The sequence below is a fragment of the Anguilla rostrata genome, chromosome 1, assembly GCF_018555375.3.
Source record: "Anguilla rostrata isolate EN2019 chromosome 1, ASM1855537v3, whole genome shotgun sequence".
NCBI lineage: Eukaryota > Metazoa > Chordata > Actinopteri > Anguilliformes > Anguillidae > Anguilla > Anguilla rostrata.
Window position 1 is genome coordinate 61,130,832 of NC_057933.1, and position 23,810 is coordinate 61,154,641.

Sequence of the window (23,810 nt, forward strand, 5' to 3'; positions counted from 1 at the left end):
ATACAAAAACTACAATTCACAGGAAGAATTATAAAATCCTACTCCTCTTTATCCGAGAGGGTGAGGATATTTGACATTACTCTATAAATCCCACTTAATGAGCTAAAACCGGGGCAGATACCATGTCAGTGCAGGAGGATCCTGTTAAGCGCTCTGGCTGTTGGTAATCAGGTATTTTGATGAAATGTCATCCCGTAAAATGCAAAATGCCAGCTAACACTACAGCACTTGTGACTGGCCAAAGAGTATATAGGTCAAATTGTTGATATTGAGGTTGGTGCTGTTCACCAGTCTTACATGAACGGGATGGGATAGGCAATTAAAGGTGCTTTCTCCTCAACCCACAGTACAAGTTATTTTTGCAAATTATTAAATTATGTCATAACTAAACTCATTTGTTCATGCTAATCGTCTGAGAATCAAATGTAATACTTGTATAATATAAAGCTTGCCTAATGAATTACTCGAGGTACCAACAGCAGTTTATTTGAATGCCCCCTCAGACAAAACTAATGGGTGCCCGACAGCTCTAAGTTCCCAGGTCTGCACTCAGATGAACTGAAACAGAGACGGGGGGAGACACAGATGCACCAGCACTGTACCTCAGTTATTGTGGAGGAAGAACAGCAGTGAAGCACAATAGAGAGAGAGGAATCCGTCAGTTTTACAGGTTAAAACCACCAATGGCAAAACACTGAATTCACGTTGAACACAAAACAAGATTCATTCACCTCAGATGACTGCGTGGTAACATCCATACGACAAAAACACTGCTGACATTGAGACTGATCCACACTCCACACGACCACAAGAAGGGATGCGCTATACTGTATATCAGCAGCTACATTGGTATCAGTCAGATGAAGCCGAAATCTCTACTCAAACACCCAGTGTGGCATCCCTGCACAGGCACGTTGCTGGAGACAACATCGCTTTGTCAGCATTTTGAAGCTCGCCTGTTTCCATTTGGAATAGTAATCACAATGCTCTGCCTCCTACCCTTAGTGTTTTTTTAATCCTTCATTTAATGATTATATTAACACTGTGCAGGCATGTTAAGATAAACCAATTCTTAAAAATTAGACACATTTTAGCCCATGGTGATTAACATGAGTTAAATACATTAAGTAAAATCAGCTTTACAAATATGGTATTATTAGATAGGCTAACGTTAGCAATAAGTTATTTAGATTAAATGCATTTTGTGGCCGAATTATACTTTCAGACCACTTAAACAGATTTAAATAGGTTTTCGACACACTTGTTCCTGGTTATGGTTATACACTTTGTTGTACGTCGCTCTGGATATGAACATCTGCCAAATGCCCGTAATGTAATGTAATGTAATAATTGGTGAATAGAAGGCTACTAGACAATAACATTCATTCAATATTTTAAATTATGAAATAACGTGTTATATCAGCACCAGACCCTCGGTCTAAACACTTTTTCCCCATTCTCTCTGGCTCATTTTGGTATTGGTGCATCCCTAACCAAAAGACAACCTCCAACCCCATAAAGCACTCTCACAATGTAGAGCACAATGGACACACAAAACAGTTAGCATCTTCTGTGTGTTACATGAAATATGAAGGAGAAGACTGACAATAACCATTTTATCACAGGGTAAATGAAGGTACACTTACTGACATCCCCAGCTCTGATACATATAGACACACTGTAGCAGTTATTTTCATATTATAGGTGTGGGCATTGCTACAGATGGAGCTTTGTCCATGCAATCTGTTAAGTCTCCACTTCTAAAGATCCTTTCCACTTACTGTAAAAGTTAAGGTTCCATTTAAGGTACTATTTTTAAAGCAAAGCATACTACTCAGGCCTATATATTCAATATGTACTTTTCCAAAAGGTGTGTAGTTGTGGTAATTTCAAAAAACCTTGGATCAGTCCAATATCTCTATCTGCATGCATTTTAGCAATCAATACGGGCTGTTTCTGGAACAATTACTCTGAGTGATTAAGCTCAATACAACGCATAAAGAATGCAGAAAAAGCACTATGTTGAGTAAAATGAGTGAAAGCATACCCCGGGGTATGTTTCTGAGAAAGAAACCATACTGCCTTTTCCATGTATAAATCCAAATTTGATTCAATATCTTAGTTTTGTGGAACAACAAAATCAGTAGAATGTGAAACCTATGGAGAGGTAGTTATAAAATATGTTGTTTCTGTATGTGCATACCTTAGGATATTACTGCCATAGTGAGCTTCATGAACAAGCCAGTGCCAAACTACAGCCAAGTAATTATCAGCACAGTGACATTGATAGACTTGACAGCAAATGATCAAGCTGGTGAGTTTGCTTGATGGGTGATGGATGGATTTCACAGTATTTTGAAACAGGCAATTATCTGTAACCTTTTAACAGACAGTGGGACATTTAGCCACTTCCAATAACCTTTCCATGACCTTCCAGGATGAAAATATTTTCATGGATTTTCAAGAATCGTAAGGACTACAAACTGGACTGCACCCACTGGATGTGGCTGTGCAGGGCCAAGGCTGAACACCCCCCTGTGGTGTAGGTGTTAAGGTTAGCTGTGTCCGTGCAGAGGGTAGACCCACATGACACAGTGTAACGCTATGAGATACTTCTATCATTTCTATAAATTATTTTATTGTTTAAGTCTATGGTTGCTTGGAACATACCAACACTAGGCACGTGGAATAAAGAGGATAGCTGATGTCCTCCCCCTTTAAGAAAATTGAACAGTCCTTTGAACATCCCAAAGGGATTTGTACAAGTCTGACAACCTGTGTTTGATCAGCAATCCAGGGGATTTACCAAATTAACTGCGGTATTGCGGGGAAGCCGGCACTTGAAGTAGATAGCTTGTCAACTATTACATTAACATACAGTTCAAAGAAACATCTACAATTTCCATTAATTACTCAGGCATTCCAAACTAACCAAGCAAGATCTAATTTTATTAACTGTCCTAATGTGTTACAACAGAAGGCAGTTCCGGTCAAAAGTGCGTTTATCTACAGTAACCCTGAAAAAGCTCACCAAATTATTGTCATTTTATTAATATATTCTTGTTCTATCGTTCTACATTCTTTAATTTCTATTCATACTATTTATGAACACACTGACTTTAATTAGAGACTTGTATTACAAAACCCCCCAATCCACCACTGGCTACCAAGCTCACCTCTCCTTTCACCAATCTGCAGGTACCCTGTGGAGAGGTACTGCTCCATGTCCTGCTGGAACGCCTCTTCAAAGAACTTCTGTCTCTCCTTCAGCTTGGCCTGTTGAGCGTGCTCCATCTCCAGAACCTTCTGAGCATGCTCAGCATCCAGCTCCGCTGAAGGGGCACAAAGAGTACCAAAGGGTCACCACTGGACATGATCACAGAGCGTTCTATACGCTGGCAGAAAACGCTAGAAAACTGTCACACTGCTGTATGTCCCACTGGAAAATCTATGATGGCCACCAGCAGAAACATTTCCGCACTCAGTTCTGGGTGAAGACACAGAATTTATGAACAGCAAAATGGCAAAGTGATCAAATGGTGTATTATTAACAGAATATAACTGAGGAAATTCAGTTAATACCACATACTTTCTTTTCAGAGAGCGATTAAATGCTTGTTTTATATAATGATTATATGGTGCATATAAACACAGTATCACAGAGGAAATTCACTAGATAGCATTTATTTTTTGTGAGTCTAATATTTGAAATGCTCACACATATGTCAAAAAGTTATTTCTGGATTTTATTCAAATTTTACAGTAATCTCTGAAGACAATACTAGACCTGTGTCTGTGCATAAAGCACACCAACACCTCCAGGGCCAGTGTCAAAGCTCAAGGACTGGAACAGATGCACTGCACAAAACCAAAACAAACATAGGACTGGAAAATATTACGTTCATATTCCACTAAATTAAGACAATGGCCTAAATCGCTGCTTTAAAAATAACCGGCAGGTGCTGGCAGAGAGCATTGTTCTGCGTTTCCTGTCTCTTTCTCACGCTGGCAGGAAGTACCGATTCCCACTCTTTAGAATATATCATTATCAGACACTTCACTCGGACATTTAATCATCATGGTTATGAAATTTCATCTTCCTGCTCTATTGTACAGGAAAATTATTTAGTAGTAATTTCCCCACAGCTGATTTTATGACACATGTAGTCTAGAACAAGTCTAAATAAACTGATCTGCAACACTTTATACAAACACAAATGAATTCAAACAGGTAGCTGCAACAACCAAACATCACTATGTGCGCAGACACGTTTCCTTTTTTTGACTAACTCTCGCACCCACAGCCTCTGAGGACACAACTCACGGAGCGTTCATTCAGTTTAGGCTCTACCTGGGTACCTTTGTGTTCGGCTGTCAGGGGGTTCTGACCTCTTTAAACCAGCAGGTTCTTAAGCCACCTGGAGTCATTGGTGAGGAAACATCTCACTGTGCGATGCTAATCTGCAACCCCTGAGCTGATCCATTCCTTAGACACAACCTCCGGCAGGCACAATCGCTCCACATTAATGGGATTGTTTGTCCCATTCAGGGCAACTCTGGCAGAAGCACCATTACGAATGGCAGGGACTGATGATGGCATTTACCGTCTTTCTTTCACACATGTAAATACAGCTGTCACTAGACTCTTGCTTTCTTGATAATTACGTTCTTTTGTGCCGTGATTCACACTGTTAGCCAAAAGAAGCAACACTTTTGAAAAGAAAATGGATGCATCCATTATTTATGCAGACCCGAGTGTGGCAGTTGTGTTTAAAATTAAACTGCATAATTGCAGAGAAACCAGACCACGGAAGTGCCGCAAAAGCACACAGTCAAAATGCTAATTCAGCCATTGGGGAAAGAAGTAGCCAAATGTCACCATCATCCAGCTTTGTTTGTTACAAGGATTTGTGCTCCAGATCCTTAAAAAGGCATCATAATTTCAGAACTGACTGCATGTACATGCCCAGTGAGGATTCTCCTTTGGTCAAAGCACAGTGCTGAAGGTGCACTATGTGAACAGTCACATTATTTACTCAAGCCTACATAGTAGACGCCCAGGGCTACACGTGTAACACACATTTCACACACCAGCCTTTCATGAAGCTAGAGGTTTACACAAACAATCCAACTTCAGAACGTAATATATAGGTGCATTCACCTTTGTATCCAGATTAGCATTTGAATCCTGACAGCATCCTGACACAGTGCCATTGTGGAGTAACTGTAGTGAAGGGACATTTTTTGAGGTGTTCAGACAGTGTGCTGAGAATATGCTTTACTATCCGGTTGAATCAATGCCCTTCTCCGATATATCATGCCCACCTGTTCCGGGCAGCTCAGACAGATGAACAATTCTACAGCGGAGGTTGTAGCAGAGACTCTTCAGAACAGTGTGTGTGTGGGTGTGTGTGTGCGAGCGCGTGCGTGTGTGTGTGTGTGTGTGTGCTCGGCCGGTCTGAAGTGGCAGCCGCACAGAGGAGCTTTATCATCGCAACGGTAGAGTCAATTGCAATGATAAAAATTTAGAAATCGCTCAAGTTTGAATGAATGGAGTTGGTCACACCACACATGACCTTGAATGAGGGAGACAGCCATGCTGAAATTGCTTTCCTATGAGCTCCAATGACATAACAAATCTAATAAGAGGTCGCCATGGAGATAACCAGAAAGGAGTTAACAGGTATGAAAAAGCGATTAAGTCTGCCACTAATGCCCGGCCTAAGTTACTGCACAGGAGCAGACAAAAAAGCACATTCCTCCTTCCAGAGCACAGGCCTCAATCAAAGAGCCCACACATTAAATCACAATTCATGTCCCTACCACATCCCATTACCCAGGGCAATTTATGGAGATTACATTACATTACGTTAACATGTTATCTGGATAATTCATACTGTGGCAATGCAGGTTAGGCATCGTACTCAAGGGTATGATAGCAGAGTCCCAGAGATAAGATAAACTGAGAATGAAATAAACTTAGAGCATGAACGTAAGACTGATTCCCGCCCCCCGCTCCCCCCCCCCTTAATAAACAAAAAATGATCTTGCGGCAGAAACGAACATGGGTGCAGAAATGTGGGGAACTGCGAAAGACCCAACCAGGAAGCCACTGCTGCTGATATCAGCCCAGCTGTTAGAAATGTGTGTCCCTCCCCACCAGGCTGATACCCCAGTAAATCAAGACTGGGGGAGCTCCCTGTCTGAGGCATCTGCACAGGACCCCAGGTGGGATTCTGCATGTTCCCCGTCCCAAAAAACAGCAAGGCCTGCAGGACTTACCTGTCAGAGCAGAGAATGATCCACGTGCTGCCTTTGTGTGCACAGATCCACACACCTCTTCACTCAGACAGGAAGAACGCTCCTATAAGCAGCAGGAAGTGGCTGTGTGCGCGTGTGCGTGTGTCTGTGTCTGCACGCGCGTTCAAGCCTTGGAAGATTATACTGAAGTGCCATTTCCTGTTTCATACCAATATAAAAACAAATGTCCTACTATTAAGCGTTAACATAAAACTCTAAAGCCTCTTATCACCGGTGAAGCATAAACACGGTAACCTTAAACATAATATAACTGAACAAATATTATATTTTAAACATCTGAGCTAAGTAAGCCTTGATAGGAGCATTTGTGAAAGAAGAATGGTGTAATAAAATTTATTGGCTTGTCTTTTCTTGTCACCTGTAAATATTGCTGAAGCTAGACTTTTATGCCTATACAGCAAAAGACTATGCCTCTCTCTGATCACAAAAACACACATTGTGAATAAGATTTTTGGTGGACTATAAAATCCACTGTTCACGAAGAGATAGGATTTGTGTCTGCTGAAGGGAGAAAGAAAAGGAAGTTGGGGATCGTTGAAGAGAGCAGAAGAGAGAGAAGAAGGGATGGATGAAGGAGATGTAAGACACAAAGGGCCAAGTGGCCCTCATTAAAGGCCCTCAGCCATGGGGTCGGCTGATCTGAGCCCACTTCCAGATGGCTGGTTTCTCCAAAGACTCGCATAACGGACACCCTGCAGTGACATCACCGGGGGAAGCTGAATTTCAGCGTACTCATCACCGGGCTTCACAGGAGTACGGCCAACTAATCCCTGGAAAGCCTTCATCAGTGGCAGAGGGAGGGGAGAGCAGAAATCATCTTTCCCGGAAAAGCAGACGCAGGCACATGCCATATAAACTAAGCTGCGTGGTCAAGCAAGCAATTATTTTCACAAGATCTACAATCTGCAGTCACTTAACCTGTACTCGCATTGAGAAGCAGCACTGAATTAGGGGTGAGCGCTGAAACATACAGTAGAGAATGTGGAGTTATGGAGGTCTATGCAGAGATATTTCGTTTTATTTATGTCTACAGACAGGGAAAGGAAGGACAGAAAAGCTGTCAGAAAAAGTAATGGCGCCCAATAACATTTAACTCTCGATTATGTCAGCTTTGTAAAGGGATTACATCATAAAAGTAATGGAGGGAGTAAAGGGAGATCTTAACGTGGAATCGCTTAAAGTCATAAAATGTGAGGCTTTTAACACAAAGGACTGCTGTAATGAAAAGTGTTGCTGAGACACTTCAATGGTGTTATGGTCACAAACTAGTCATCAGTGTGGAGTCCTGCGTGAGTACTATACTTCAGCTTGAACACAGCCTGAGACTGACGCATCAGAACTGACCACACGCAAGCCTGGACACTACTGACCATAATCCAGAAATTTACAAAAACATTCGCATATGTACAGCACACAGAAAATACTAATCCTGCCTAACATTACAGTCATAGGCCACAATTCAGCAGAACAATTGGCTGAGTTTTACAAGATCCATGATAAATCCAACACAGAAAAATTCAAACCCTAAACTTTACTCTCCAGTCACATACTGAAACATGCTAGCTGGCAAGCTGACTTATCTGTGCCCAGCACAGCAGCCTTATTAAAAACCCATAGCAGGCTGGCTACCTTGTGTACCAGAAAATAAATACGACACATAAATCATTTGCTGCTGATTCAACCATTATAGTTCCTTTTTTTAAAAAAAAAACTGTTCTGAGATTCAGTTTAAGCTTCTAAGGGCAGTGAAAAGCCCATCTCCATCTTCCAGTTCATTGAAATTACTACATGGTATCATAGAAACATGTTAGCACGTTTCACTTAAAGCAGCTCTCGCAGTGGTCAGATTCACCACAGATGAACGCAAAACTGAGATCTACTGAACCATGAATCTATATATACCTCAAAAATCGGAAACATGTTTATGCGGTTCTGTTTTCAGATAGTTTAAAATGGCTCCTGCCATCATGACTAGCAAGCGTCATAACAGTTTTACCAAGAGTTTCATTATAAATAAACTGACTACTGAGGTTGTGACTGATGAGATCATTTAACCAAGTCAGGAAGCACTGCCCAACTGTGCCACCGTGCTGCAGTTCCTCCCCGCAGTGGAAGAGGTAACACCCTGTTTGGTTTAACCCTGAGCCCTATATGGCTTTGCAACATATAGTATCGCCCATGTACAGAGACTTTTACAGGACACATGAGATCTAGCAGCCTTAAATGAACTTGTGTGCCTACTGCAATACATAATGTGACTGTCCAAAAAAGTGTCATCAATTTAACCTAACAATTTCATCTAGCGATTTATGTAACTCCACCTCATAGCCTTTTGGACCTCCAAGAACTGGAAATTTCCATTTTTATTTACCTACAGTTTGGTAAAATAATAGAGGAAAACTTTACTAGCTGTTGTTCTGCAGTGCTGCTGGAACATTCTTCAGGCTCCACAAAGAAAGACAGGAAAAGGCAGACAATAAATAAATAATGACTGAACATGACAAGGGTGGGAACTGTCTCCCATAATTGAATGAGGTGCAATGAATGAGGCACTAAACAGGCTTTGCCAGTGTGAATAAATGAGGATTTACTCATGATGGAGGTCTCCTGGCCAGGTTACGGGATGTGGTGAGGGCTCCAGGATCACTGAACTGGTCATTAATGATCCACCAACAATCTGTTAGCACGCTGACTTTATGACTGTGACCTGAGCAAACTACAGGCGACTGTGACCAGCGCAAGGTACAGGTGGAATCTACCGTACAATTATGTCAAAACGAGGGCAACAAATCCAGACAGACATTTCCCACTATCAGCACTAATGCTAACAAATACAGTTCTCACGTACACAGTGTGGATTGCAGGACCTTCACAGAAACACAATGGCCACTGCTGCAGCTGGGAACCCGGGTACCTATGCAAAAGTCGATACATTTTCTCCCACCCCCCACTAAGCTATCAGCTCAGAAACGCTTAAAATTCAGAGCCATTTTCAGTTCCCACGTTTCAGCATTACCTACTACACTGCAAAACCACGCTGGCTGAGTTTTGATATGGAATTAGATAACCCAATACTGGAGGTGGTGGGGGAGGGGGGTGTGGGAAAGAATCAGACTGTGTTTGGGGCATGTGCACGTATGTGTTTGTGTGCGTGTGCATGCGTCGTGTGTGTTTGTGTGTGTGCGCGTGTGTGTGTGTGTGATGGACAATAATAGCTCAACTCCCAGGTCTCCAGGAGAGCAAGCAGATGGGCATTGAATGGGTGGGGGGGAAGAGAGAGAGACGAGACAGAGGAAGTGAAAAATGGATGGAAAGAAAGAAACAAGATAACAAAATGGCATGACTGAGCTTGAAAAACTGTATGAGAGGGACACACTGTGCAATTATTTCCCTATAAGAACCAGTATGTCATAGCCTGATAGGGAGTGCACATCCCACCATAAAACAAACAAGTCACCAATAGTATTGTTATTGTTCTGAAGGTTTGTTATACAACAGTCTTCACCACCTATATTATTCACAACTATATTGGGTTTCAGTGTGCTTGCATAACGTAAGGCTTTGGCAGTAGTACACACTGTGATTGTCATGGCAATGAAGCTCATTAGAATTTGAGAGGCGGAAAGGCTCTGCTGCATGAACTCAGCACACTCGGTGCAGCATCTGAGCAGGATACTCGGCAATGCGAAAGGGGGATTTAAAAAATCCCGACTTTTCACATGGAGGGCAGAGACAGAGAGAGAGAGAGGCACAGCAGGAAGTGCTCTTGAGTGGCACCGGGCCAAATGGCAGAACTCTCTGGAGAGAAAGGCTTTCTACAAGATGGAGCCGATACATCATACAGCTTCAATAGAAAGGAGTCCCTATTAAATGGCCATTTTTACAGATAGCAGTCAGAGTTATGAGCGCACCCCAGACCGGATTCTGAGCCACTGAGAGGCCACTGCACCCACAATGCACCTCCACTTCTGAGATCCAAGAGTTAACAAATACCATTTCACAATGTTTAGCATGATGCTCTGCATGAAATGACACAAGGGAAGTGGCAACCTAAAACAAGCTTCCGGAAATCACAAAGCAAGGCCACTACCGGATGGTTTGGGGATGTTCCCCACACCCACGGAACACAGAAACCACGGCCAGCTAGCGATCCTTCATTCTCTACTTCAGTTTCTTATTCTTTTTTGTGAAACACAATTTTCACGGCGTTGTGTGAAAGTTCCTAATATGATTTCGCTTCACCGCGTTGAGAAAAAAATCCATCATACTTTCGTTGTAGGCCGAGAACTTGTCTGTGCTAGACTGTCAGTATGCGGTCATTTAACAGACCAGTGCATCAGCCTTCAGATGAATCTCACACATCTACAGACAGAGGAGGAGAGAGAGACAAAGCCATGCTGCCTGCAGCAAAGTCACAGAAACTTCAAAAGCACTCGCGATCAAGAAAGGCCTGCGCACATTTCAATTCAAGATGGCCTGCTTGTCTTGAAAAACATGTCCTCTGAGAGGAGGACAACGGGCCCAGGGCTTGGCTAAGAGATACGCGCTTACTTCACCGAAGAGACAATGAAGATGGCGCTTCATGTCAAACACGTTGCTTCATTGCGCTCGGAGCTCTGTCAGTTTCTCTCTGACATGTCATGTCTCTCCAAGCCAGAGCCCATCTGTTGACAACACACATCATGACAGATGCAACTCACATTCTGCGCCTATATAAAAATCATATGCAGTAAATCATAAGGTAATTCCATGCAAAAGTGGCAATGTGTACTTAGATGTGCTTGGTATAGCTGAGAGATCATATACAGAGAATATATACTTCCATTTGACTCACATTTGATAATCATGGTTTTACATCAAATGTAAGTATATATTCTCTGTATATGACATTGGTTAAACTATTTCTAAGCACTTTGAAACTTAAAACAAGGATGATGTAGGTTCAATGGATTTTGTGCAAAAAATATTTTATTTACATACTTAGTGTCATTGCCATTTATGGACTGTGACCTCATTTACAAAGGGAACCTAGCCAAAAAAATATCTAAATGGAGAAATGTCCCAGCAAACAAGCTTAAACTGTTCAGCCTCAATAACCCCTTTGTAAAGGTGCTTAATTAGATTCATGCATTATCAAAAAGTAATATTTCGCATGTAGTTCTTCTACATTTGGAGGGAGAGGGGATCAATGTTCATATGCAAATCAAGTTTAGGTAACAGTGCAGTTTTAGGGTGTCCTATACTGACATCCCCACACTGTGTGCATCAAAATGAACTGTTTGATACATTGTTAAGAAGTAAGAATTCAGTGGTGAGCTCAGCAATATGCACCAAGAGCCACTGTGATGACAGAAGAACACTTTCAGTTGTGAAGAGAAATCCCTTTTCAACTGTCCAACATATCAAAAGCATTCTTAGCCTTAAGAACAGAAGCATCAGGGTTGAGTTTGCTTTGAAAGTATATTTAAACTAGAGTTCTGTGACAAAGTCTTATTGACAAATAAGACGAGTATTAACCAGTACCAAAGTGATGGAAAGAGGAAAGTGCTTCACCTTGTGGCAGGACAATGACCCCAAACATACTGCCAAAGCAACCAAGTTTTACAGGGCCAAAAAGTGGAATGCTCTTGACTGGCTGTTAACATTTTCAGTACTCTTTATTGGTGCTACAAATAATGGCAAGTGTTCCTTCAGCTCAGCTGCTAACAGTTTGGGGGTCATAAAGAACTTTAGCAGTCTTGGACTGCAGGACTGCAAAGTCATGCAATGCTAGTAACGAGTACGTGAAACTGAATAGCTGGCCATCATCTTCAAAATATGAGGGTTCTCCTTTTGCTTATGATTTGTTGAAATTCCTACGAAAAAGCCACTTAAGGATTTATGCATTTGTTTCTTTACCCAGCACATCAATTTCCTAATTTTCTTTGTCAAAGTATAGGGCTCTCCCCTACCCTACTGTTTCTCCACTCTACTCGGCTATGGTTCATTTCCCAAGATGGGATCTAGCTGGATTTTGATTGTATAGGGCCAAGGGGACTGACTGCAGCTAATTCTGCACCACAGTCAATACCTCCAACCTGGTGAGTTCTTACAATTGTGTTATTCTACAAATGCATGCATTATCATAAATCAGCTGTTCTCCTTGAGTACACTGGGGACAACAAAGCAGAAAGGTCATACAAGTATGCTGCACAAATCTCCGACATTGAACATGGGGACACATTGTGTGCACTTCCACAAGGACAGCAGGGACTTTGTCTTCAGCACTAAAGAACACTGTTGCTGGGGCAAATTCAAACCTAGCTTGGTGAGTTGAACAAATTTAAATTATACATAAGGCTCACATGTGGTTGTTAAAATTCTTATTTTGAGAGAAAGATTAGTCTCATATCATTGATCTGTTCATGATTCTTTAGACAAGCATGTGGCATTTTTAGCCAAATACTCTGTCTATGCTAATTTGCACGCAATTACTCAATGCTATTGTGGTGGTGGAAAGAATACAAGTGTGTCCACAGTCCAGGATATTTTTGAGATGTTATATAATCAATGTGACATAAAACACTATTCACGAACAAGTGACAGTGTCCCTGTCAATCTGTTACCACAGGATACTTCACTTAAATATAATTGTAAAGCACACATGCCATTTCAAACTTGATTAGACCATAGACATCTTAGAAATACAAAACAACAAAGCAGTGGAAAGTAGTGATATTGTGGAAACCACTTTCTTCTCATGTATATTCCAGAAAATGCTACAGATTTACAGCCAACACTAGAGCAGCGCAGAAACTGTCAGCGCTGCAGAAAGGGTTCGAGCTGCAGCCCGGGAGCCATTTCACAGGCTCTCATTTTTATTTTCCTCCCGAACCCAGAGCTTTTAGAGGGGTTTTCACCACTTTTGTTGTGCTGTCAAACTAAATGAAAAAGCACCAGATAAACCTCAGCAGGAAGCCGGGAAGAATATTATTACTGGAAATTCAACAAGTAACCAGGCAACAGGAGAATACAAACGACAGAACCGTAATAAAATCGCACAGCTCTGCTGCATCTCTCTGACTCATTCAAAAGTTCAATGGAAGGTGTCTGTTAGTCAGCGTGTGTTGAGAACAGCAATTAGAGTGGTCACGTCCGCAGGCGATGTTTGCTTGTTAGAGGAACAGACATGCCAGCTTCTGGCAGCAATAGCTTCTGGCTACAGAAGAAATGTCTAGTAATGGCAGAACACAACCGCAGAACTTATTTTCCCCCAAATGTCTTTGGTAGAAGATATCATCACGTAATTCCATAATGGTTGCCGAGTTTTTACAGCATCGTGAAAAATGTCAAACTGTGGCAATGTATGAGGAAAAATCTGGTCTTATTTAATATTTCTCAGACTAAGTAACACAAACATATCTGAGAATGTTAGCATAATCCATATTCAATTTGTGGCTTGCTTCATAATACATTTTCCATTGACCCATGTTAGTAGATTAAGGCCCGTTTAGTCCTCCCAGGAGGTCAATTAAAAGGAAGACGTTGTTCTCTTTCATTCTCTGCATCATGTTCACAGTTGTGATCCAAATAAAGCCAATAACCCAAGTCAGTCTGTAAGGTACACAGGATTCACTGTTTGTATACCTTACATTTAAACAGTAGTGTCTGTCATCAACTGTATATTATGCATCAAAGACTGACAGCCTGGAAGCTATACTGCACGGTATATTACTGTACACAGTCAGTGCATCTAAAGGCATATGAAGACTTTCACGCCAGTGAGCTCTTGCATTCAGATCCAGCACTGCTCAGGGCAATGCTTGCACTGCGGTTTCCGTCCATGCTGCGTTCTGCATAGTAAAATGGAACAGCAGATCCAGCCCCTGCTCCACTTTAAAAAAGTGCCATTTTGTCAAAAGACTGAGATTAAGATGGCTGTCGAAGGTCAGCAGTGGAAAAAAAAAACAGTCCACAGATTCATTCATAATATGCTTCCTGCCGCATGCCATTCATTAGTTACTTTTATTGCAGAAGTGAGCCATTATTTTATTGAAAAATACAAAAAATCCAAGAATCTAATAAAAACTGCACTGTAAAAATGTTCTGCCAAGGATTCAGCAAGGGAAGGTTTTGCATGCTTGAGGCCTCCAGTATCCAGCAGAAACCTATACAGGGCACAGAATGCTACCCACATTTATGCAAAATAAAAAAAACCTCACTAGAACTCAAGAAATCAAGCATTCCACAGACACATCATCATTAAAATTCCACTAACAAAAAAGGATAAAATTCCTTCTCTAAAAACAGAAATTCTTCTGGTTCTGAAAACACCATGATGTTTTAAATGAATGCTACCATGTCTAGAAGATCTACAGTAGACACGATCTACTTACTATATCGTCCTATTGCATTCCGCTGACTCTTCATGATTAGCCTGCCAGGAAATTATCCACTCAGTGGGATAGGACCACCCATATTGCTGATCCAAGAATTAGCTGACAGCTGGATTAACAAATCCAAGGCAGGTTTTAAAGGGCAGGCATTAAATCCTCTCAAGAGACCAACTTCTTCTCACCCTTGCTTACAGTCTTCATTACAGTGCATCTTTTTTCATTCTAACAGATAAAACCTTCAGACTGGTTAACATATTAAATAAAATCAACAACAATCTCCAGCTTCATTAATGCAGCCCTTGCATTTAGTATCTTATTACATGCTGCCTGTGTTTTGTTAAGATACAGCTAAAAGGATATTGAGAACATACACAATGGAAAAATAGCAGCTAACATGAAAGTGAAGCTCAATACAACAGACCAATTATATGTCATCAGGAGAAACATGAACATAACAAACCAAAACCATGGCATTCTTTAACCATTTGTGATCATCTTTTTAGCCAATAAACTGAAAAAAAAACAGAAAAACATTTTGTTTTCAAACTAATTTACAGTATGACTTGAATGAATGAATACTATAAATGTCTTAAAGAATGGATTCTTGACCTGTTTTGGTAAAGTCATTTTGTGGTTGTGCTTGCGGGCAATGCCACACAAGCAGCTTTGGTACAGGAAATGGCTTCATGACAGCGTGTTTCTGGTCTAATAAATTTGAATTATACAATGCCCATTCGCTGAATATTCATGATCCATAATTAGATGCACCAATCCGGTTATAGCGTGCCACATAATAGCCATACATCTTCCACAGATAAGGCAAAGACAATCACATTTCTAACAGAAACATGCACTTTCAAGCTAGAAAAAAAGCCATTACAGCCCAAATATATTTTTAGTAATGATGTCAGAACAGTGTTAAAAAAAGCCCAGAGACTGAATAATAAGGCCATTTTCACACACATACACACTTCCTTAATCATGCATTGCAATTCAGATAAGCCAAATCTACCACCATAGCAAACTTAAATACAAAAACAGCATGCTACCTGCATGTTCATAAAGGATCTGTACACAGGGTTTCACTCATACAGTAAAGATGGGAAAAGCAGAATCAGTAAGGGCAGCAGTGTGCCAGAGTGTTCATTTAGCCAGCACCCGAGGACCTTCTACGAGCGTAATTTATGAAATTACTTAGATCCACAACTTCAGGCTTTAAATTAAAATAAGAGCCTAATCTGAAATAGTGCACCCTCTAGAAAATGAATATTTCTTATAAACCAAGATATTTCTTTCCCAAACAGAATTATAACTGGATTTCTTGGAGTCTCAGCGGTGTCGGGGCAGAGAAGGCTCTCAGCATTCTTTCCCACTTCCCATAATGCAGTTATGCATCTATAAAATCAACAGAGCAAAGCCTTGGCCTAGCTCTCGCCTCAGAAGAAGAGCTACATTACTGCTGTAATGATTCTAATAATAACATCAACCTGTCAATCTTTCACTTCTCCCTAGAGCTGCCCTTGCCTCACAAGGGGAGAAACAATCACATCGCAGCTAAATTCAGCCAATCACTTGCGCAGAATCAGGATAATGACAGTCGTTGTGCACCATTTTAGACCCAGGGGAGGTGGGGCTCAAACACATTTACCCATACTGCCTGTTCATGTCTGTATAGGGTCAGATCTGTAATGCACACACTATACTGAGGCCCTTGACGTACTGGATGTCTGTTCCTTCCCTATTACTTGTGAACATTTTCAGACAACATAGTTTTTTCACACAATGCACCACAATTGCAATTATGGAGGAGGAAAACATTACAATAAAAGATGACAAAGATAGCTAAACTACACTTAATACATTTCTTAATATTGCAGTTGAGACAGAGAAAAATCAGGTACCGAACACACCCAATTAGACAGGCACAGAAACAACCTCTCTAAGGCAGGTTGTTTGGATAATCAGGATTATTTATCCAAGAACTCAGTCTTAGGTACCCTATTAGTGCAAAAATTATATTCATTTTTTTCTTTTAAATTGCCCAAAGCAACAACTGCTCTCCAAAGGTCAGCTAGTCATCACTGTAAACAAATAATCATTCCTCGGCAGCGACTCCTTCTGGACTGGGAATAGGCAGGAGGCTTTGGACTATGAAACAGGGCAGCAGCCTGCGGCTTCACTCAAACTGAACCCCATCAGTGATGCCACGCCTGCCCCAGAGAGCCAGAGAGCCAGAGAGCGTCACCACCTCTCTCCCAATGAGACCAGAGCAGTGCCGTACCCCAGTCCTGCCCAATCCCAGCCTCCTCAGCCACGCGCTTCCATGCCCTGAAAGCAGCAAGCTCAGAGACCAACATCACGCTTCTGTGCTTGAAAATAAAAAGAGCAGAACTGACAAGGGAAAAAAGACAAGAATTATGTATTTACAATCGCACAGGCCGTTGATCAAGTGGCAGTGGCTTCCCAGTGCTAAGCCTGACATTATGAGGCTCCGGCAGCACCATCGCTCATGTGTGAGCACATGATGAAGCGCTGCTCACTGCCGCGTGGATGGGCACAACAGCCTGCAAGAGAATTCACTAACTCTGAACTACAAATGACTCGGGCCACTGCGTGTGTGTGTGTGTGTGTGTGTGTGTGTGCGTGTGTGTGTGCGTGCGAGTTTGATGCTCATGACAGTTTCTAACTTTTCGGTACCCATGCCATTTTAGTGTATTTTAACATTACCTTTCTGCAAAGTAATAAACAGAAATAATTGAAATTTGAATAAATTTGTCCCAGAACATGATACCACCATTCTCTCCAAAACGTTCAACTATGGATATTATCGGATATTTCCTTGCTGTGTTTTGTCCAACAACCTGCATCCAACAGGGATGGTAAAAACCTGTGGCACTAGGCATGACAATCAGCTTGCTTGTCAACACTCAATTTGCCAAGCAGCCATCTTGTTACTTTGGTGGCAGGCTGATGCTAGTGAGGCTCAACACGCAGCGGACCATCGTGAAAGGCCACAGTGGCGCACAGTGGCGCCATCTTGGTAGATGGACACTCCTGGCCCTGTTTCAGCACTGATACGACACGGCGTGTCAGAACTGCCGCTGGACTAAAGAAGCTAACTGTCACTGGACAAGTGAGCAGTAGCCATCCACGTGTGTCACTGGGGCCTAGGCTGGCAGGTCTGGCACTCCTGCAGCTGAGAACCAGTGCGTCTGTCAAGCCTTCGCCCTTGTGACTGCTACAGGCACATCAGTACAATGTTTACATTAAACCCAGCTACAGCTAAACCTCAAAGTGGCTACCTTTCTGCAACAGTTTCTTTACTTTTGAGATACAGTCCGGGCTGGGCGCATAAAGATCTGAGAGATACGGCCAAAGTAAATGAGTGATGACACGTGCCATTAGCGAGATCATTTCAGGAAAGAACGATCTAATCAGCGCATCACACCGAGCAGCTTGAAAACTCACTCATATAAAATATTATAACATTATCAAGGTAATAAAAGGCTCAATTAAGATGCAATATTCAGTACAACGACATACCGCTCTCTTCATTACCCCTGACGATAATTCTACCATTTCTACCCCGCTGAAGAACTACGGGTTGAATCATGCTCTACAAATAATCAAATAATGTCTGCCAACAGAAAGGCTTGCCAGCTAGATGAGATGAACCAGGAAAAATGTCAAACAAACAATAGCATACTTCTCTGCTCTCCTGGATTGGAGATGATGTAATTCTACAACCACTGGAGTGCAATGGCACAATGTAGCATGTGCTGTAAAGTGTCTAAGAGCAGTGGGCTCGTAGAGAGAGGGATATGTCCTCATTCAGTAATAGCAAAAAACTGAACCAGGCTGTAACTGAACTGTCACGCTGCAATGATGGATAGTTGTCTCCATTCACACCAACATTATAAAGCAAACACATTAATAACACCGTGTAGCAAACAATAATAGGCTTTTTAATTATAGGCTGTCAATGTTAATAAAAGAAATAACAGGATGTATTCACTGGACTAATTACAGACCCCATGGGAGCAACTGACAAAACCCCTAAATTCTCAGAGGTAAGAGGAACTTACAGCAGTCCCTTTAGAATATTCTGTTACTTCTTATGAACTCCTCAAGGACACATATGCATGTTGCTTAATAAGCTGCATGCATACTGTATGTCAATACAAATGGGGCTTTGTGGCAGACATAATTCATTTGGAGCTGAACAAAGGGCGATGTCAGTCAGCTTGTTGGGAGAAACACATTAATTATCACCCTGACGTAATGGATTTACATCGATATTTTTATTCCAGCAGCCATGAGAGTCATCATTGAAAATGTAAAGAAAACGTAAGGGCTATGACAAAGTGGGAGAATCACAGAGCACAGTGTCACAGCACAAACACTACAAAAACCAGTCATTAAAATAACTGATTAATTAGTGCATTCGTAGACAATACGAAAATAAACCATGTTTGTGACAGAAGCATGCAACACGCATTTTGTACATCTTGCCATTTTAAGCCAAGAAAGTTGATTTGGATACAGCTGTTGATTTGGATACCAACATTCATATAAACTGTATTAACATGAGCTGCTGTCGCCCTGAAAAATGACCATTTTCTGTTGTCTTACCCACCACAGCTGGTCCTGTATAGACAGGAACGCTGTCTGTGTGTTCACCCCATCGTTTCCGTCTGTCCCTACCACTCAGCCTCTGTCTCAGTCTTACATTTACCCACCCACTCCCTCCCTCTTTCTGTCTCTCTCTCATCCTCTCCATCTCTCCCACACACCTCCCTCGCTCTGTTCCTCCTACTCACCTACTCTCTCACTCACTGGCCCTCTCCTTCCCTTTCACCCTCCTTTCTCTGTCCCTCCATCCCTTCTGACTGAACCACTCCCATTCTCTGTCCTTTCCACTCTCTACCACTCTTTCTCTTTTACTCCCACAAGTAAACAGTCTCTCTCTCTCAAGGATATACACCACGTCAAAGGATGTACACCAGACTAACCCACTCTCCTCTCCTCAAACAGAAAAACAAAAATCTCCAATCAATCTGTCTCCTCTTTCATTTGCTCTCCTTGCATTTTCTTGCAGGGAACAGAGAGAATCTCCTTCCTTTTCACTCAGATAATGTGGTAAGTTTCTCTCAGAATGAAGTAGGCACCCGACACACCTCACCTTACGGACCGCGCCGAGCTCTCATAACCTCGTGAACACGGTCTTCCTGAACGACACCGCCATTAATAACTCCTGTTCTGGTGTACATGATCACAGCACTACCTGTGGGGACTAATCTGAGGTGGTGTTTGGCGCTCAACAAATATTGGTTTTCTTTCTAATTAGCTCATTAAATGAGATGCTGGGGGGAAGAGAGAGGGGGAGCGGGGGGGGGGGGGTGAAGGAGGGCGAGTGTGTATTGTGTGTACTGCCACATTCTACACTGCCGCAGTGCCTGCTAATGTGAATTCTCATGATTTATTTCTTACACTGAGGCTAATCTTGCCAAAGCTCCTTTCCAAACCTAACCATGCTGCACCACAGATATCTTCCCCTGCACAGTGCTGCTGTTCCTCTCTCCCTCTCTCTTTCTCGTTCTCGTTCTCTCTCTCCCCCCCTCTCTCTCTCTCTCAGAAGAGTGGTTCAGGTGCACACACAGGGAGACGGAGGGCCCTCTGGCAGTCCCACTGGTCACAGATGTTCTCACTGCACCGTTTCATCCCTCAGAAACCCTCCCATTATCGCTCCCCACATGCTCTCATCCCTTCACCTTAAGTCTCCCCCCAGACACCACAGATACTCCAACAGGCCGAGGAACTTACCTCATACTGTAGCCTCCTGAAACTATGGTGACTATGTACCTCGTCACTATGGTGACGAGGTACATTCACTCAGGCAGCCGGCACAATCACGTTAACCTCCAGAAACGGAAACGGGTTCCAGAAACAGAAGAGCGGACACCTGGAGGAGTTAGCCTAACGGCGGCAGCAGCCATTTCACAACTTAAAATAAAAATAGAAGCCTTAACGGCAAAGGAAGGAAACGGAATATGCTATAAGCCAAAGTAGCCTGCTTGGTTGCACAGTGTTAATTCTGAATGCGTGCACTTGAATAAGTCAAGCAGACATAATATAAATCTGGACCCCGGGCTAATCCACAGCTCTGCGAGGCTGTGAGTGAAAACGTGTGAAAGCTCACCCAGGCTTCAGCACTAGTACTATTAGCAACCACTTTCTCTTCTCTCCGTGGGTCAAGAATCACGCCACCTACGGGCTCAGTGCTCAAGGGCGCTCATAATGAAAGTACCGTAGCGGACGGGGGCCGGAAAGGTTGCGGGTTCCAATTGGAGGAGCGCTGCTGTGCCCCAGAGAAGAAAGCAGCTGAACTCGCGCGTTCGCTTCAGTAAACGGCCAGAGGCGCAAATAATGCGCAATCCACGTAAGACCATCAGCTGAGCACATTACTCATTATGAAACTGAATCATCTATATTCATGGTATGTACGGCGTATTAATGAATAACACTATGCCATGAAAACATTCCCACTCTGATAACGAGCCTGTGTGAAAATGCGCCTGTCAACGAGAGCGAGGTCGCACGGGCACAGCGAGGAATTCGCTCTGAAAGCACGAGAGCTCCTGATCAATACCTCACCGGGAGCCCTAATTCTGCACCGTGACGTCACCGCACCTCCTCTGTTACCGCACCTACGCCTTTAACAACAGGCGCCCGGAGACAGCAACCACACAAACTCCAATAAGGAGGAAGGACAGACCTGGCTCCTGCTGGTAATGCTCATGGTGAGTGGCTCAATGCACACGAAGGGGAACAAACCACTCACACCCAAATCCACCTCAACCAAGAGCAGGACAATATCACAGCAAATCAAAGAACCAAAGACCTACAGGAGCAGTATATTAACATTCATAAGACATAAATGACAAACCATACAGCAGCAACAAATTAACATTCATAAGACATGAATGACAAACCATACAGCAGCAACAAATTAACATTCATAAGACATGAATGACAAACCATACAGCAGCAACAAATTAACATTCATAAGACATGAATGACAAACCATACAGCAGCAACAAATTAACATTCATAAGACATGAATGACAAACCATACAGCAGCAACAAATTAACATTCATAAGACATGAACGACAGAAACAGAATGACAGAAACGAGGAATAAAAGGCTGGTACACACAGGGCACAGGTACAGAACATATAATCCACCAGACGGAAACACACACACAGCTCCACCACTGCACATCTGGTGAGCGGCTCAATTAAGGGTTTCTTCGCACCTGGAGGACAGCACTCTAATAAAGGCTCTGTTTTGTTGTCTGCAGGCCAAAGTCATGACTCAGAATAATAAAGCAACTGTCAGCAAGGGCAACACGCAGCCACACACACCTTTCCTGCTGTGAAAGCACGAGACACACACCGCTAATTCAGCCATTCGACTAACACCATTCTTAAAATATAACCGACACAAAATGAGAAAACATTAGCAAACATCATGTATGAAAGAGGAATATGAATAAACAATATTTAGATAAAATTGATAAAAGCTACTTTTGAATTCCTGTTAAAAATGTAGAAAGCTCTGAAAGCGTGACAGCTTTATCAGAAAGCTGTGGCACTGCATATCTTTCAGGAAAATTAAGAAATTTTAGTTATCATTTCACATTATTGTTATCTGAAGCAGAATTCCCCACCCTGTTGCATTTCATACACGCACACATTAAACTGCATTGCAGTCCAAACAAACTTGCAGCCTTCAAACCATAATTTTCATATCAGTAGTAGTTGAAGACAAACAAAATGAACATTTTGGAATAATAACTGCATGATAAACATCTGGTTATCCGGAAGAGTAAAATGCAATTTGTTTCAGACAAATTATGCCTGTAGGACGCCGTTTCCAATTAATGGAGGGCAAAAGGTAATCCCTTCATCCACAGTCAGCGATTTTCTCCATCCATATACAATACAAACTGAAATAAATCACCTGAACAATAGCACTACAAACAACAGCAAGGGGTATATAAGAACATACATTTTTGAATGAGGAATAACCCTTTTAAAGACTGTGCTCTTAGATGTCAAGGCCAAAACAAATAGCCTACATAATGATCACTTAGACAAAGATCATAGAAAGGCACATTGTTTATATTGAGGTTTATACCTTATTTATATCACATTTTCAATGCATACATTTTAGAGGTTCAGAAGATCCTTTGCCTGTGATATTGACGCTAAGCCTGGATCTCAGGACAGTCACCCCTACAGGTTGACACATAGCCACTCAGGTCACACAGAGTCCATTAAAAGCCCATGGCATGTTACACCTGGACAAACATCAGAGGGTCTGTTTTGGGGGTGGGGGGGGAATTGTGTAGCTGAAGGAGATTAAAAGCATCTGGCGCAGAGGATGAGGGAATAATAACAGAAGCAACAAAAGGCGAGCGTTCCACTGAAATCGATAAAGGGGGCCCCACTGAGGGGTTTCTCCACACCCGGCCTTCGGAATCACGGCCAGTCACATCATTCCATCAGTCATGGGCAGCCGAACCCAGAACAGGTCCAGGTCAGTCTCAAGAGCCCATGACTGGTTCTCTCCACTTACTGCAGAAGAAAAAATCCACTCAAGCTGCAGGATCTAGAGCAGGGCTACTGAACTCCGCCTGGATAACAACCTAGAAACTGTGACTTAAGCCCTTATGCCCTCTCAAACCTGAGGAGGTCAATAATATTCATTCATTCACTACAATAATCCACTGAACCTGGCACTACAGTCAGTTAGGACCCTTATATAGTCCCCTTCTATAAGGGAGGAAGCAGTGATGATGAGTCAGTAGTGACTGATACAGTAGTGAAGATTCCTTCTCAAGCCATCTATTAGTGTACACTACAGATAACATCAAAGCTCACATTAGGCCTGCAATAACGCCACTCCTCACTGCATTCTCCAATGAATGTATTACATTAATGCAACGCACCCCTCACATTACATGAGTTATTTCTTCCTTAACTAACCTCAACTAGCATAGAGCCTATCACATTGCATACTGTACATTTACTGATGTACTGATACAGCTT

General features: G+C 42.3%; 1 protein-coding gene across 3 annotated transcripts in view; it reads right to left on the reverse strand.

The window, feature by feature from the left end:
* The window catches only part of dtnbp1a (dystrobrevin binding protein 1a), a 53,841-nt gene that overhangs the window by 3,303 nt on the left and 26,728 nt on the right, over nt 1–23,810 (reverse strand). For all 3 annotated transcript variants that reach the window (XM_064346724.1, XM_064346728.1, XM_064346718.1), the window contains one exon: nt 3,177–3,332. In XM_064346724.1, the coding sequence (XP_064202794.1) occupies nt 3,177–3,332 (156 nt within the window). The remainder of the gene's footprint in view (nt 1–3,176; nt 3,333–23,810) is intronic.